The following is a 17,137-nucleotide window of genomic DNA, read 5'->3' as shown; positions in this document are numbered from 1 at the left end:
AGATCCTTCTGAAGGGCCTCCCTACCCTCAGGCAGATCAACACCACCTCCAAACTTGATGTCATCTGCAAACCTACTGAGGGTGCACTCAATCCCCTCAACTAGGTCATCAATAAAGATATTAAAGAAGATGGGCCCCAGTACCAACCCCTAGGGGACACCACTTGTAATGGGTCGCAGCTGGACTTAACTCCATTAACCACTACCCTCTAGCCAGTCCCTTACCCAAAGAAGGGTACACCTGTCCAGGCCAAAGGCAGCCAGTTTCCCCAGAAGAATACTGTGAGAGACTGTGTCAAAGGCTTTGCTGAAGTTTAGGTAGACTACATCAACAGCCTTTCCATCATCTACCAGGCTGGTCACCCAGCTGTAGAAGGAAATGAAGTTGATAAGCATGACCTGCCTTTCATGAACCCGTGCTGGTTGCGCCTGATCCCCTGGATGCCACGCACATGCCATGTGATCTCACCCAAGATGATTTGCTCATAACTTTCCCTGGTACCGAGGTCAGGCAGACAGGCCTGTAGTTCTCCAGATCCTCCTTATGGCCCATATGGTTTATTAGCTGCAGAAAGAGATTATTATTGATGGGGGAGGTGTTACGGTAGCCTTTACCAACATGAAACAAACACACCTCAGCTTTTTCAAAATCTTCAACTAATGCTGGAAAAACACCATTGTCAACTCTGTCACTCTAAGCTAGAGTGCTTGCTCCGTTGCCCTCAAACCAAATTTATGTAAATGTTTATCCTGCCACGTTAGCTGATAAAGACGATTGCACTATTGGGAAAGTAGTACAAAGAGCAGATGTAGATTAGAATGGTTATTTATATGGTATTTCATAGTCCGCTTATTTTCCAGTGTGATGTTAGTCTCTCAATTAATTCACATGTTCTCTCCACTGTTATCTCAGAACTGGCTAGTTCTTTGACCTTACAGCACAGTTCCTTATAAAAATAACATTACATACATTAAATGTGCAAATGAAATGTATAGAAGTATGTTGATATAAATCCATATATTAAATGATGTAACTGCACAATTTGACAAACTGATGTTTCATAATGGCTAGATATTCCATTATATATTAATTTCTACTCAATTTCCATAATCCCTTTCCCTCCTGACAGGCATTTGCATATAAAATTAATTTTCATACTTGATTATCCTGTGACTTTTTTGCCCTATTACTCTTTGCTAAATAGGAATGTTTATTTGAGGAAGTGTGGCAAACCCCTTTGGCTACTGTTCTTGATGCATTCACATTACTAACTAGTAGCATTTAGGAAATGCATTTTTTTTCACAGAATGTTAAGCAAATTCAAGTATCACTGGATGTAATATAAATCTTAACATTAAAGAGCAGATATTCAGTTTGAGTATTTTCATCTGAATCATATTCTTTGTAGATTAAGATATAGTAGATAGGGATTGTGTCGCAGTTATTGGAAAGATGGCTTTGTTGGGAACAGCAAAAAATAATTACTTTGGACTAAAAGTCAATAAATAACTTTATAATTTTAGTAAAATAATCTGATTTTAATACAATAGTTCAAGATTAAATTTATTCATATAATAAGTATGTTCCTGGCCAAGGATTGTGATTGTTTTATAAAAATGTGAAAATGTCTAAGTGTGGAGAGTGACTCTCAGTCTTAAAGCCCTACAGTAGAAGAAGGTTCAGAGGAGATGGGCAAGGGCAATGTGCCCACGAAGCTCACCAACTAGTGCAGATGGGACTGACCATCTGTTGAAAATCATCAGACTCCCTCAACACAAACAGAAAGGGAAGGTAGACTTTGTTGTAGGCAAACAGAGATCAACAGTTAAGTGGTTTAAATGTTTCTGCTCAAGTTCATGGAAAAAAAAAAGAGCGTCCCCAGGTTAGCCAGATGAGAAATGGGGTAAGGGAGAAGGAGTAAATACGTGGCTCAGTCCAGCATAGAGTACAAAAACTAAACAAGAAAAATAATTTTGAAAAGAAAAATGGCCTTGAGCTGGTTTCAACACAGATTACTTCTCACTAATAGAGGATGCCTAATGTCACGACTGAATGTTCTAGAGAGACTGGTAATGGGAATCACATTGGTATTATGGTTGCACTGTGTATTGCAATCACTACATTTTGCTAAACATACTTGTCCTGTATTTTCATAATAATGTTTGGATCAGAAATTTCTCCACTCAGGTATGCACTCATCTTTCCACCATAGCTAGTGAATTTAGAACTAGATTGCCATTTGAGGCAAAAATTATGCAGTAATCAAATATGTGCATTTATTATAAGGAGAGAGCTTAGCTTAGGTAGGTGGTTTCTGACAGCTTCAAGGAAATGTTGGAAAACATATTTAGTATTCCTTGAGACAAAGTAACCACGTTTCTATTTATGAAGAGATTTAATTGACAATATATTGGACGGAATCCTATTGTTATAAGAATTTTCACAGGGATTCTACGAAGATGCAGCATATGCTGATTCTCTATATGCACTTGCCCCAGCAACAGGCATAATGTGACAAGTCAGTACTGTGGCATTTCTTACCAGCAAGAAGATTTGTTCTCCTTCACATGGAGTTAGATCTCTGGCATTCCTGCTTAACCCGGTTCTGGAGTTAGGCCTACCTGCTGCCAGCTCAAGTCATTTCTCTGTCTTGAATTGCTGAGCAATGATCTTTTGTAAGTTGTATCTAGGTTTTTATTTTTTTTTTCTTTTAAGTGCAGCTATAGCATGGTTCATGTTTGAATGAATTGTGCCTCAGCTCATCTCATGCTTTATGTAGGAAATCTGTGAGACACTGGTAGGTTAGCCTTGGCCATCTGTGAGTTGTTCACTCAGCTGCTTTGCATTCCCCCTTCTCAACAGGATATGAGAGAAAATTGGATGAAAAAGACAGAGAAACTACTTACCAGTTGGCATTACAGACAAAACAGTCTTGACTTTAAGAAAAAATGCTTTAATTTATTGGCAATTAAAATAGATGTCAAACAAAAAAACATGAAGGAAGATCCTTAATATAATAGAAATCTTTCTCAAAGATTAGAGATTGTCTGCATACTTTTATCAGTTGACCCACAGTTTCAACTACTGCTATTTGGTTTTTCAAATTCTCCATCTTGCTTTTTTGAGCATGTTTCCTCATCTGTTATTTTATTTAATACAACTTTCCTTACAAAAGAACATACCCTCCCCCCAACCTCCTTTTACCCAGGTCAACTTCACTCCTTTACCAGTGACTCCTTACGTGGTACATAAGAGATGGCAAGTGCTTACAGTCAGGACATAACAGAAAAAATAACATTTCCTCTGCCATTTCTTCTTCCTCACACTTTTCCCTTTCTTCACTGTGGGCCCTTTCCATGGGCTGCAGTCTTTTAGGATAATCTTTTGCACCTTGACCACAGTTCTTTTAGGGCACATCTACTTCCTCCAGTATAGTGTCTGCTTTTTTTCTTCTTGTTGTTGTTGGTTTTGTGTAGAGTTTTTAACCCTTTCTTAAATGTATTTTTGCAGAGATGAACCAGCTTCCTAGAAAAGTAAGGTTTGGTTTATCTTTTGGTAGGGTCATCTTTTGGCAGATCTAAAATGCACTTTTTTCAGCCAAAACACATAATCCAGAGGAATTCAAACCTGTTGAAAAATAATTTCCCATTTAATCTGGGAAAAGGAAATAGTTCTCATTATTTACTAGATCCTTACCTGTAAAAACAACAAACAAACAAACAAACAAACAATGACAACAACAAAAACAACCCACAAACAAAAAAATAACCACATGCTGAGGAAGGGGAGCAGGAGGTCATCTTTGTCAGCTAAGCAGCACAATTATGGAGCACAACTGGAGCACTGTGCTACTGTATTGTAAAAGATATCTTTCTGTTGGGCTACTGCAATCTTTGGACTAGTGTCAAAGGAAAAGAGGGGTGTAGGAAAGACGTCTATCCTGCTTATGAGGCAAGTGCTATTTGTCAGCTGTCTCCAGGTAGACTGCTCCAAAGTTCCCTGGATCCGTAAGGAGACAAATTATGTGTGTGTAACCCTAGAGGATTTTTTTTTTGCTGTATCTTGTATAAGTATCTGATCTGAAGACAGTCTAGGTTTTTTGCCTCTCACCTGGACATTCTGATAAACTCTAATTTCCTAAATGATATCTTGAACGGTGTTTCGGTACCCAAATTCCCTCACGAATTGAGGCTTCACCATTTTAAACATGGGATTATGGATCCAGTGCTGTTCCTGCTAAAGGAATTGTTGAAAATGCAAAAACATGTCTAATAGATCTGTTCGTTTATTTTATATGCAATTTCTTACAGGCTGGTAGGAGTAGATGGCAGTAACTAAAGGGGCAGAAATAGGAATCACTATGTTCTGCACTGTGTACTGCAATGTACCATAGCAATATTCTTAAGTAAGGCAGTAATGGATTTTCACAGCATCACAGAATCACAGAATGGCCAGAATTGGAAGGGACCTCAAGGATCATGAATCTCCAACCCCCTGCCACATGCAGGGCCACCAACCTCCACATTTAATACCAGAACAGGCTGCCCAGGGCCCCATCCAACGTGGCCTTGAACACCTCCAGGGATGGGGCATCCATAGCCTCTCTGGGCAGCTGTTCCAGCACCTCACCGCTCTCTCTGGAAAGAACTTCCCCCTGACATCCAACCTCCCTCAACATCAAGCCACTTCCCCTTGTCCTGCAGTTATCTAGCCTTTCAAAGAGTTGATTCCCTTCCTGTTTGTAGGCTGCCTTTAGGTACTGAAAGGCTGCAATGAGGTCACCCCGCAGCCTTCTTTTCTCCAGGCTGAACAAGCCCAGCTCCCTCAGCCTGTCTTCGTAAGGAAGGTGCTCCAGTTCCCTGATCATCCTCTTTTGGACCCATATTTGAAGCAACCAAGATCTGAAAAGTGCAAACTAACTCAAACAAAGAAATTATAACGATACTTCACAGTGCTGTATTCAGTGACCCAGCCTTCAAGCACGTAAGAAATGAAACATGAAACTGACACTGGGAATAGAAACCGAAAGCGGGTGGAATAGGTGGTGACAACTCTTTAAAAGCAGGAGGTAGCTGGTGGTGCAGTGAGCGCTGAGTGGCAGCAGGTACAGTCCTGGCAGGGGCTTTGTTGGAGGCTGTGGATGGGGTTGCACTTAGGGTTGGGGATAAGATTACAGGGTTGAAGTTTGGCTTATGGTTAGTTCAAGGGCTGAGAATGGCACTGGGGCTAGGATTGGAGTTTAATTTTGGGGCAGGGAGTGAGAGCTTGAGCTGGTGCTGAGTTTGCATTGGAGTGTGGTTGGAGTTGGATTTAGAGCTGGATGAAATTTTTCAACAGCATGCCCAGGAGCACCATGGAGGTGGTAGAGGCAGGGTCTGAGCCAGCTGGTTTTGTCTGCCCACACCATGGCTCCAGACACTTCAGATGTAATCATGTGCACTATAGAAAAATGCTAGCATAGTGAAGTGTTGGAATCTTTTTCTTTTCTCTCTCTCTCTCTTTTTTTTTTTTTAAAGGAAATATGACAGTCCATACATGTTTATATATAGATATAGTTCTGCTTTCTTTGAAAACATTTGACTTTACATTTTCAGATATAGAAAGGAAACTCATGAAGTAATGATTGACAATTTCTAGGTAAGTAACTATTTCAGCTATCAAAAATATGATTATTCTGAGAACAGTGTTCTCAGGCCTTTAATATGGCCTTTTTATTTTAAATAATAAAACATTGAAAAATATCAGGCTTATTGCTATCTTGACAAAAAGTACGTGTGCAGATGCACAAAAAGTATGCATATGAACAGCTTACATTTAATGAAAATTGGTGTTAAAGTTCAAATTCAAGTTGCATTAAGCACATCACTATAATATAGCACAGTGCTAATGTTATTTTACAAGTAGATACCAGTAAAATGCAGAAAAAATGCATATGTATATTTCTTACATTTATATACATGTATTTACATGGATATACACATATATACTAACATATGGCATATGTAAGTATATATATACTAATATATAACATATACATATGTGTTCATAATTACATGTGTATATATACATATATACACACACATATTCATGTATACATGCAGGGAGCATGCAAAGTTAACTAAAGCTGCTCTTTGTTCTGTTGTTCTTTAGCTCAAAGGAATAGAATACCATGACCTTGTAATGGGAAGAGTTATCCTAACTCGTATAGTTGTATGATTATGTGAGATTTGATAATCTTACCACTGGAAAAAAGAAGAAAGAAAAGGTAAAAGAAATGGGTTTGATAACAAACCATGATCAATGTGTCATGCAATGGAAACATTGTTGGTCTACTTGAGAGTGGAGAAGCAAGTGCAAAGTGTATACAAGTCACTCAGAAATGGGGATCATTCCTTGGAGCATGCCATATCTGTACGTGACATCCCTTATAGATAATATAGCAATTTATGATTCACCCTCACGAAGGATCCTCAGATGGAAAGAAAAAACAAATACGTAATCGTCTTGCTCTTCTTTGGCAGACTTCAGCAGTGACAAAAGCTGATATTTTCCATATCCTTTATAAAAATATTTATTAGTTTTAAAACAAAAACATGTCTCGTAGGGATGATCATAAAATGCTTTCTGATTTTTTTTCAGATGTTCTTCCAATCTGATTATGAAGTAGATAACTTAGTAGTACAAGCCACAGAGTTTACCATATTTCCTGAATGTTCTCTCTTGATTCTTTAGAATTTTCTTTTGTGGATACTAGAATCAAGATCTGCGATGGATTCTGCAGAAGATAATTTCAAGAAGGCTGCTCATGATTATTCAAGTGAGAGTGCTGATAGTGATGATAACGATAGCAAGTGTGTTGATAGTGAGAAAATAAACTTCACTGCAACTGAGGAAGACAAAGAGAGTGAGAGTACGAGTGACAGTGATGAGGAGGATGCAACCGATTATGATGAAGAAGCAGCTGTTGTGCAGATGCTTAAAGAAAAGGAAGACAGAGAAAAAGAAGATGAAGACCCGGATCATGGTGAAATTTATTGTATCTCGACCACTGATGAAGTGATACGGCATGAATCACAAAATGAAGGCAGGGATTTCAGAGTTTTCCAGAATAAATTGAATTCCCAAAACCTTGGTAAGGAGCTGCTGCCATTTTAAACTTGGATCTAATTTTTTTCTTGCTGTGTCCTACCTTTTGGCTCTTTTGCAGTTAATTGGTGGGTTATGGCTCTCTCAATAACCGTATCTGTTTCCTTTAGAAATAAGAAAACATCGTGAAATTCTGATGAAACTGAAGCAAAACATTTGGCCATCTCTATCAAAAGCATCGTAAGTGGAGTTCACTGAAAGAAATAGAGTTAGATGTAATAGAAACAGTTTCTTTGAACTTTTTAGACATCACAGTGTATTATTCCCTAGTGTTATTGTCACCAGGCAAAAAACCTGGAGGTCTAGGGCATGTTTAGGAATTAATACTTCTCCCAGCAACATGAAGGAAGATCCTTAATATAATAGAAATCTTTCTCAAAGATTAGAGATTGTCTGCATGCTTTGTGAGCTGACCCACAATTTCAACCATTGTTATTTTTTCAAATTCTCCATCCTGCTTTTTTGAGCATGTTTTGTCATCTGTTGCTGTATTTAATACATTTTTCTTTACAAATTTTTCTGTATTATATATATCTGCTATGCCTCTTATGCATTTATTCTCATGCATGATCTCTTGCATCTCCAGATTCCTTTCCCTGCAGTGCTGGAAAGAGTTAAGTGTAGCACAATCCATATAGACAATGAAATGCCTTCTCTGCTTCTGGAGCTGACATGTCAAGGAGATTAGCATTAATTAAAGGTAGACCATTTAAATGTATGAGACAGGTTTACATAGCTTTGTTCTTGCTCACTCTATCTGATATCAGTCAGGGTGTACAACCAGAGCCTTTTGATCCCAGTCAAAAAGACAAGCTGTACCTTAGGTGTGGATCAGAGGTGAGGTGTATCAGGCAATTTTAACAACCTTGAAGAAAATAAGCACAATCTTACCATTAGAGTATGGCTGTTCCCATAATATGTAGTAGCATTGTAATCTTACATATTACATTGCATATTACATAGTAATATGTAACAGACAAACATCAAAAAAGGGAACCTTTACTGGAAGGACTTGCTTGTTCATCTGGACCTGTGAAAGTTCTTTTGCCTATTTGGTCTGTCCAGGGGTAAAACAAAACAAAACAACAAAAAACATAGTATCCCTGGCCTTTCACAGGTACTGAGAGAGCAGGAGAATGCAGTCAGTTCTAGGGTGTATTCAAAACTACTGAGATAGTGCCTACCTAGTACTACCATTGTCACAGTGAAGAGGATTTGTCCGGATTAAGACTTATTAAGTCAAATGTTATCAAATGTTAGCAATACAACGACCATCTTTATCCCACATCTCCCCCTTTTCTATTAATAGAAAAAGAAGCACAGTTCAGAAACAATTAGCAAACCAAACAAGTAGCAAACCAAAATTAACACACTGACCAAACGATGGGCTCTTTAGAGTACAAACACTAAGTCCGTGTTAACCAATTCGTGACGATTCCAGATCTTAAGATTTCTTGGTGAGGCAGCTTGACAAACAAGGTGTGACTTGATGGTGAGTGTCCAAACAGCTGCTGGAAATGCAGTGATCACGTTACAGCCGGTGCTGAGATTTTGACCAAAGTGCTTGTAAATTGGGGGGCTCTCTGTTATCCACTGATTTAGAAAATTAAGAACATAACATGCTTTAGCTATTTTGTCCTGAGGGGTCATACCCACACTCCCCCTTTTTTGTTTATTAGCCATCTGTTACCACACTATAAAACAATAGCACTAATTATATTAATAACATAATCATCTTAACACAATCAAAACCTCAACTGATAATGCACTAAACATAAGAGTTACATAGAAGCTCACGGTTTTTTGAGTCAAGATATACACACTTACACAGGCATTTATTTTAGGCAATTCCATAAGTGGGAAATGGAAACTTTCCAAGCTAATATAGTATTACTTATTGACCATTGAGAGATGGCAAACCACTGAAAGGAGAGAGAAGAAACGCCGATGTGGTTGCAGTAGGCAGTGCCAGCAGGGTGTCCCCTACTTCAAAGTGCATTTTTCCTTTATCACCCATCGCAGACTCTCTCCTGCTTTTATTCTTCTCAGGGTCTGCAGGGTTTTTTCCACTTGTGCTCCACATCTGCATGGCCAGTGCATAATACAGAGCCCAGGTGGAACACCTGCTTGAAAAATAGAACAAACCACTGAATTAGATCTCTCTATAAAACAAAATACAGAACGTTTCTTTACAGTTATAGCCTCATCCTGGGTCCTTCCAGGTCCTGAATTATTCTTGATGTGGCACAGAGTAAGAGGCACCCATATCAGAAAATAAACCTCTTTACCCTGCTTTCCCAGCTGCTTTCAGTCCAGGGAAACTCTTCCTGAGCCCTTCCAGGTTCTCCCTTCCCTCTCCCCAGAGGGAATCTCTGGGTCCTCAGGCCCTGTTCTAGTGCAGCAACAGTAACGGCTGCTATTGTTCTTCCCAATTTCCTTACTTCCCTGCTATCTCTGTTTCCCAATCCATTTTTTCCAGATCCCTCGCTTTTCTTCTCGGTAAGGACATCCCTGTTACACCTTGCTCAATTTTGCCTTCCTCAGCCTGTGTTTTTTTCCAAACCCTTTTCACTTTCTCAAAGGACTTTTATTGTAGGTGCTCAGAGCCTTTCGTACCCGCGCATCACAACAGTTTTCCTGCGCAACCGAGTCTGGTAACATGTAAGGACTAGGCACCTTGTGGCTGTTTAGGTCCGCCTCCATTTGTTCTTGAGCTTTACCACTCATTAGCAATACAACGACCATCTGTATCCCACACTGGGTGACATTTCTTTACAGAGCAAACTTCTGTAGAGCAAACATGGGCAAGAGGTGCTGCATAAGTCGCAGAAGCTTCAGATACTACAAAAGAAGTTAGAGTTGTAGAGGAGAGAGTTGCTTACACGATCAATAACTGTAAGGAATTCAAGCTCTTTGGAACGAGGCTTAGACTCAAGAAAAAATGGTTTTCCACGGATTTATTTCATGTATTTAATACTTGATTTAATTAATGAAAATCTTTGTTTTAAAAGCAATTATTAAGAAAGTTTCTTCCATCCTGTAACCACAACTTGGGGTAACATCATATACATACTATTTCTTTTTCTTTCAGGTTTGTCAGTCTGTTAAAAGACTTTGTTGAGTCTGAATTCTTTGTGATAGATGGGGATTCCTTACTTCTTATGTTCTTAAATGAGGAAGTACAACATCTAACACTATTTTACCTAATTGAATGCTTTCTGCATGATTTCACTCAAAAAGGAGCAAAATACATTATTGTTTTCTTCAAGGTAATTTATCAGTCACATTATTTGTTTGTTGTTTATACCACTACAGTCTTTCAAAAGCAACTGTTTGGTTATAATCAGTTTCAGGAAACATGAGTATGTCAACAAATAAAAAGATAAGTGACGTTCACCAGGAATAACATCAAGTTTTTTTTCTCCATCACATGCTTTTGTATGGAATTTGTTTTGATTTTTTTCAGCAATATTTTAGAAATCAGTATTATAACTCATACCATTTTTCACTATGCAATCTACCATTAAATCCTCCAAGAATGGCTGGTATGCCTATACTCATTGCCTTGTAGATGATTTTCACCATAATTTTCTTGCATCATGCAGCGTTGGAAACCCATAAAGACTTATATGTCTGAAAATTAATTTTGATTGAATTTGCTAGACAAGACTAGAGCAAAATGACTAGCAGTGTACAGAAGAACCTTAATGATGTGTCATGCAAAAGAACATTATAACACTTCGGAAAATGTGAATAAAATTCAAATATATGCTTGTATAGTATTAATATGATCAGAATTTGAATGTGATTTACTGGAATGTACTGAATAATGTCATTGCTTTTGTTTTCCACAGGATGTAGAGCAAATGTACTTCCAGAATCCTCAGTTTCTTTTCTTACGTACTGCATTAATAGAACATCTGAAGCACAACACGTGCATCACCATTCACACAGAATTTTCCAATTGTTTTTCACCACAATGGGAGATTTTTCTGAAGAAATCCTATCCTTATTTCATCATCATATCTGACATAGGTCTGACCTCTCTCCAAACCAACTATCTGACTATTTTTATTGCTCATTCACTGTCAAAGAAAATCAATGTTGTACATGCTTTTGGACAGGAATATGACACTCTTAGAGTTTATGGATATCATCTTCAGAGTATGTGGAAACACAGAATTTTTTTTCAAAAGGTAAATTAAAAACAACTTCATTGTTGGTTTGCAAATAAGGATGCTAGGTCTACCTAACAGATTTAATTAAAATATCTCATTATACATATTATATTTTATATATTAAAATCATAATGCGTTGATACATGGCTCATCTAATTGTCTTGAAAGTCTTAACAGGAATATATTTTGATTGGCACAAATTCTTAAGTCTTAATTGACTTTTAATATATCAGACTAGTGTTTAACTGAGAATTGTAATGTTTAAAGGTTTTATTTAGAGTAAGTATTTCTTGGATGGTGAGGCTTTATGTACGTATGAATGTCTTCTGTTAGTGTGGCTAGAAGTCCCTGATGCACTGTATCAGCTGACTTTTGCACATGATTTGCCTTCTGCTCTTCTTAGTATGAAAAAGATCTGCAGTGTGCCTGTGAAGCCATAGTCAGGTACAAAGAACTGTCCATGTACCTGTATGGACCTCTCAAGCTGAGCCTGAAAAGCATAAAAAATGAGGTAATTTGACCTCTTTCACCCTTTTTCTGGTGGTGGTGTTTTTGTTTCTGTTTTTTTTTTCTTCCCCCCTCAGGTTGACTGCCTTGCTCCATTCCTTTAACTAAAATTTTCTCCTATCTGAATGGGGGGCTCTCTTATTCTGAAGTGATACCCTGAGGATGGGAAGGTTCTCTCTGTGCCCACTCTTCTTCACAGTGGCTTGAAGTTGTTTCTTCTTTTATGTTCACTAAAGTAGGATACTTCAGCTGGAATTTGGCTGGGAGGATCCTGCTTGTGGGGTGTTTCTGCTGCTGTGGCAACTACTTTTGTCTTGTAGAAGATGGGAACTAGTTCATTCTTTAATCTAATCTTAGAATATTTTAACTTAAAAAAAGAAAAAGAAAAAAAATCTTGTAGAATGATTATTGATTTTAGTGCATAATATACCTTTGCCTTTCCCCTGACTATTTTATGACTCTTCTTCTGCTCCTGTTGAGAGCAACAGCAAGGCTTCCTTGGGCTTGAAAGGGAATGGAACTGAGTTAAGCAAGCTGACTTTTCAGTTTAGAAAAAAAATGTTGCTTGCAGGCATCTTAAAGTGAGCAAGAGGAGCACAGCTGCCTGCCTGCTGCAGCTATTTCATTTTATTGTAAATATTTTTCCTGAGGCCAGCTCTTGATACTCGGGAGAAAGAATGCACTGGGGCACAGGGAGGACAGGCAGCTGCTCTCTGTGTGCAGGAGGCTGCAGGAGATGCCCTAAGGGCCAGAAGGTAGGGCCCTATAGCCGGGGCCTGTCCTCTGATCCCAGCTAGGAGCTGGGCAGCTGGAGACACTGGGGCAACTCTAGCCCTGTCTCTGCCTCTGGCCCTGGGGTCTGAAATGGAGTCCAAGGTCATTTGTAGGGTTGGGGGAGACCTAGGGGCAGCAGGGAGTTCCAGAGCCATTGATGTCCTCATGGAGATGACAAAAAAGGCTATTTTTACCAATGATTCAGCACATTTTTCCTCTGTAGTTTTCATATAGTTTTTCACCTGTGATGGAACTCTGTAAAAGATAAGAGTTGTCCACTTTGTTTTGGTGATTTGCAGGTTTACCAGACTGTCCTTCTGTTGAAAAAGCTGTGGCCTGAAGGATCTGACATTCGTCGTGTGACCTGTGTTCTTACTTGTGCAGTGGGATTAAAACTGTACAGTGACGTGCTGGAAAGTGCACATGCTTCCTTGGGAGCAAAACCGGAGCAATCAGAAAGAGTAAGAAGTTTAGAAACATCTTAGCAGAAACTGTGACTGTAAACATGTTGATAACAGGAGAGATGCCTTTTCCAGATGCCAAAAAGACACGGCCATCTGCTTCCTTCTGCTTGCAACTAGGAGTCTGGTTCAGACAATTAGTAGAGCCACAGCTTCTGCAAAGGAGCATCATCTGTCTGTGGGTTTTACTGTGCCCCATGCAACAGTGGCTATTCCAGGGGAAAGTTATACCTTAAGAGTGATTACTTCCATGGGATGTTTTACTGTAGAACATTGCTGAAGTCATTGTTTACCTTATATCCAGTAGACTTCACAGGAGAATATGCTTTTCCTCATATAAGCAAGGCATTTCAGGAGGAAGGTTTCTTTCTAGATCCAAAGAGTCATGATATCACTTTTGTGACCATACTAGAAGCCTTGTTTTTTAACGCAGAAGCAGTACATCAGTAGTATTGTGTGGAGACATTTTCAGTGGACTAAAGGACACATACATCAATATGGCTGAACTGCTAGTGATAAGCACAGATGGATTACTGTGTTCAATTTTATTTTCCATCATCTCTCGACAGGAAAGAAGTAAACCACTATCTCCGGAAGAAGCCACTGACCTCTGTAGAATGCAGTGTCTTACAACAGTTTTTCTTCTGCATATGCCTCTTTCTCAGAGAGCTCAGATTAGGATCATGAAATCCTGCTGGACTAAACAAGTTTTACCCTTAATAAAAATGGTACGTACACAACTGTCTTACTTCTCCCATCATCTGGTGCATTTATCATTTCAGTTTTCAGTTTTTCTTTGTAAGTTGTTTTAGTAGTCTGATGAGATCAGATTAATGTAACCACTAAAAAGAAATCTCATCTGGTTCAGGAGTCTTGTAAGCTACAAATCAGTGGGCTAAGAGCTTTTGGGGTAATATCTCAGTGTAGTGACCAATGAATAGGCATCTGCAGTTGGCCAGTCCTAGTGTTAAAATACTGGACCAGATGGACCCTTATCCAGTATGGGAAGTCTTATGGCCAACCTTTGTATTATTGTGAAAGAGAGCTGTGAAGGCAGTTATCTAGAACTGTGCTACTAAATTGCTCCCTGATTACAGAGAAATAACGTTAACAACATGTTGATTTGCAGGCCCATAAAACCTGTAGTAATTAACTTTATTTCAGAGATGCTTTGATCCCTCCATGTGAAATGATGTTCCACAACAATTAACCGATGGCTCTATCTTAACAGCAACAGCTGTGTGCACATTTTGTTCTGAAACAGCTAAGTGATACAAATGATTGGAAACTGGATTTAACTTATCTGCCTGACTTAAATGATGATTCGCTGCTCAGAAATCTTGCACATTACTATGAGATTGAATACTCTGAAGGTATTTATCTTTGTTAAGCAGTTTTCTTTTGTGCATTTCTAACTTTATTAAGCTGCAGAATGTAAATAAAAATGCTTTTACAAGCATAGATCATAATTTTCTAATTATCTGTATGATAATGGATACATTTTATGGGACAATAGGGAAACATTTTTCATAGCCAACTCTAAAAAATCACACACAATTGTCTCACCAGAATTTATTCAGAATGCTTTCCCCTGTCCTATCTTCAATATACTTACTGAAAGGAAGCATAAGGTTTCTGGGTCACTGTTATTGGGCATTCTCCACTATTGTTTTAAAGCCAGTTTTCTATTCTGAAATTGTAGTGCACCATACTCAGCATGGAGACTAGATTATATCCATACTGTCACAGTGATATCTGAAATATTTTTAATCTTGTGATGAGATTGGTTCAGACAAAATCTGATATTATCTCGTACATACATGTATTTGGGAGCTGAAACTTTAAGAACATTATCATATGTGTTAAAAATAAAAAAAATGTTCAAAACAACTGACAGAGCAAGAGGCTATGAAAAATGTTTTGTATCAAAATTTCTTTCACAGTAATTCTGTTTACCTGACATCTTCTGTAAGTGCACTAGCAGTCAGTTTGTCTGATAGTAAAAGAGAACTTTTTCTTTATGTATCAAGTCATAAGATGTTCTGCATGCACCTCAATAAAGCAAAGGTAGAGGTTTTAAAGGAAACATGAATATATGATTTCTAATATTTATTGAGCACTGAAAATAAAATTCTGAATTAAAGATCCTGCCCTGCAGGTGGGATCTTTCACCTGGAGGTGAAAGAAAGGTGTATGGGAACTGTTGAGTCATGACCTGAACCTCTGATTGATCACCTGGGAAAGGACTGAGTCAGCCCTGGAGCACAGGTGAAGGCAATTCAGCTGTGTGACCAGAAGGGGTGGAGCCTGGCTGCACCTCTCCTAGACTCCATTTAAGGGCTGACTGCCACTAGGGGAAGGGTTTCTTTCTGGAGATCCCTCCTCTGTTGTGTCCTTCCTATGAACCTATGATCTTTGGATACAGGTGAGCATTCCTTCCCTGTTTGTTTCTTTTCCTATTTTCATGTTTGATCTTTCCAGCTGTAACATCAACTGTAACAGAAGTTTAACTCTTCAACTGTGGAATTCCATGAACAGCCTAAACCTAGATTTCTGTACAAAATACAGTTTCTTATACCCTGTCCTAATAAAAACTGATGATGTATGATATCCTGTTTTCATTTATTCCAATTTCTAAAGACTTGAATGGAATTGAACTCTGTGCCTGATGCTGCACAAGTAAAGCAGGAGGATGAGTAGGTTCTCTTTAAGGAAACTACAGCTGTGATGCTCCAAATTTCTTTCCTCTTCCCTTCTTTCTTTTCTATTCATTTTTTTTTTCTCTCATGTTCAGGATTAGAGTTCCAAAAGGAATTGGGGGAAGAAATGGATAAAGAATACAGGTTTTTATGGGACACCGTAACCAAACTGACTGTGAACTATGATTTTGGAGATGCTTTCCCAATACGAAATACTTCTCAAATATTTATTGATCATCAGCAGACATCATTTAGAGGTACAGAAAAGTCCACAAATTAAACAGTTATAAATACAACCTTAATTACTGTCACTGCGAGCTTTGGAAGTAGTGATCTTATTTTATCTTGATCACAAATCTAACCTATTCTTGATGGCTCCTCTTTCCTTTCATCCCACTTGCAAAACTGGCAGATTTCATCCTTATGGCTAAAATTCTGACTCCACTGTAGACAGAACAAGTATTGTTACTGACTTCCCAACTACTTACTTTCTGTTCCAGTGTTTGCTAGCCTGTTGCATGCATTGTAAAAGACATTATGACAAGTGTAAGATATACAATAGTAAAGGTATAATGAATGATAATAATTAAATGGCATTCAGGAAAGTAGTGTAGGAGTATAAAATAAACTATGAGACTACCAAATCAGAGGCAGTCGTGCTTGCTTGTTTCCCCTTTTGCCTGTACTTGAGAAAGAAAAGAAACAGGGGAACTGGTGAATTGCTGCTTGCTTCTATGTTTTGCTTTTTTGAATTTCATTTTTACTGCATCTTGACAGAAATTTGAAGATATGGTATGAAATTGTACATATTTTTAATCTAATACTGTTCATTCTCTTTTTATTTTATAAAGTCTGTGATGAAAAAATTCCTGATATAGGACTAATCCCATTGAAATCTGATCTTGTTGAAGAATATGCTGGTGATGTTTTGAAAGACCTACCTGTTTTAGAAAGGTACATATATGAATTTTGATTGTAATGTAGTAAGATTGTATGGGTTTGTTTCCCACTCCCCTGCACTGTACATCCATACTATGCTTAATTTGTGCAAGTTCAGAAATGCTTTTGCTGTGACTAGGGAAGATTTATATGTGCTAGTGTAAATATTAACAGGAGGTTCAGAACAAGAATGAGTAAGAATCTGTCATCTTATTTTCTCATAAGTTATTTTTTTGTGTTAGTCTTTCAAGATTCTTATTCTACATTCTTAAACACTTTCTTTTTAAACATGCAAATAGTATTTGAAAGGTTGCATCCTAAATTGCAAAGCTCAGGTTGCTTTCAGAAACAGAAAAATGTGGAATAACAGTACTGCATAGAAGTAAAGGATAATCTCTCTTAAGATTTGCCCTGCTGTGCTCTTTATGAAGGT

General features: G+C 38.2%; 1 protein-coding gene across 5 annotated transcripts in view; it reads left to right on the top strand.

Moving 5' to 3' along the window:
- Positions 1–4,195: 4,195 nt before the first annotated feature.
- DDX60 (DExD/H-box helicase 60) overlaps positions 4,196–17,137 on the top strand; it is a 40,039-nt gene continuing 27,097 nt past the window's right edge. Inside the window, exons 1-13 of one of the 5 annotated variants that reach the window (XM_019614472.3) lie at positions 4,196–5,104; positions 5,595–5,637; positions 6,151–6,265; positions 6,755–7,132; positions 7,257–7,326; positions 10,238–10,415; positions 11,001–11,342; positions 11,728–11,835; positions 12,905–13,066; positions 13,636–13,794; positions 14,298–14,439; positions 15,861–16,022; positions 16,617–16,719. In XM_019614472.3, coding sequence (XP_019470017.2) covers positions 6,769–7,132; positions 7,257–7,326; positions 10,238–10,415; positions 11,001–11,342; positions 11,728–11,835; positions 12,905–13,066; positions 13,636–13,794; positions 14,298–14,439; positions 15,861–16,022; positions 16,617–16,719 — 1,790 coding nt within the window. In that variant the 5' untranslated portion in view covers positions 4,196–5,104; positions 5,595–5,637; positions 6,151–6,265; positions 6,755–6,768. Of the gene's footprint in view, positions 5,105–5,594; positions 5,638–6,150; positions 6,266–6,732; positions 7,133–7,256; positions 7,327–7,828; positions 7,847–10,237; positions 10,416–11,000; positions 11,343–11,727; positions 11,836–12,904; positions 13,067–13,635; positions 13,795–14,297; positions 14,440–15,860; positions 16,023–16,616; positions 16,720–17,137 lie in introns of those variants that run through there. The other 4 variants (XM_019614471.3, XM_010709478.4, XM_085222044.1 and 1 more) reach the window with 4 other exon arrangements.

This window comes from Meleagris gallopavo, chromosome 4 (assembly GCF_905368555.1).
Source record: "Meleagris gallopavo chromosome 4, MGAL_WU_HG_1.1, whole genome shotgun sequence".
NCBI classification, from domain to species: domain Eukaryota; kingdom Metazoa; phylum Chordata; class Aves; order Galliformes; family Phasianidae; genus Meleagris; species Meleagris gallopavo.
This window is presented reverse-complemented; position numbering and strand designations above follow the sequence as displayed.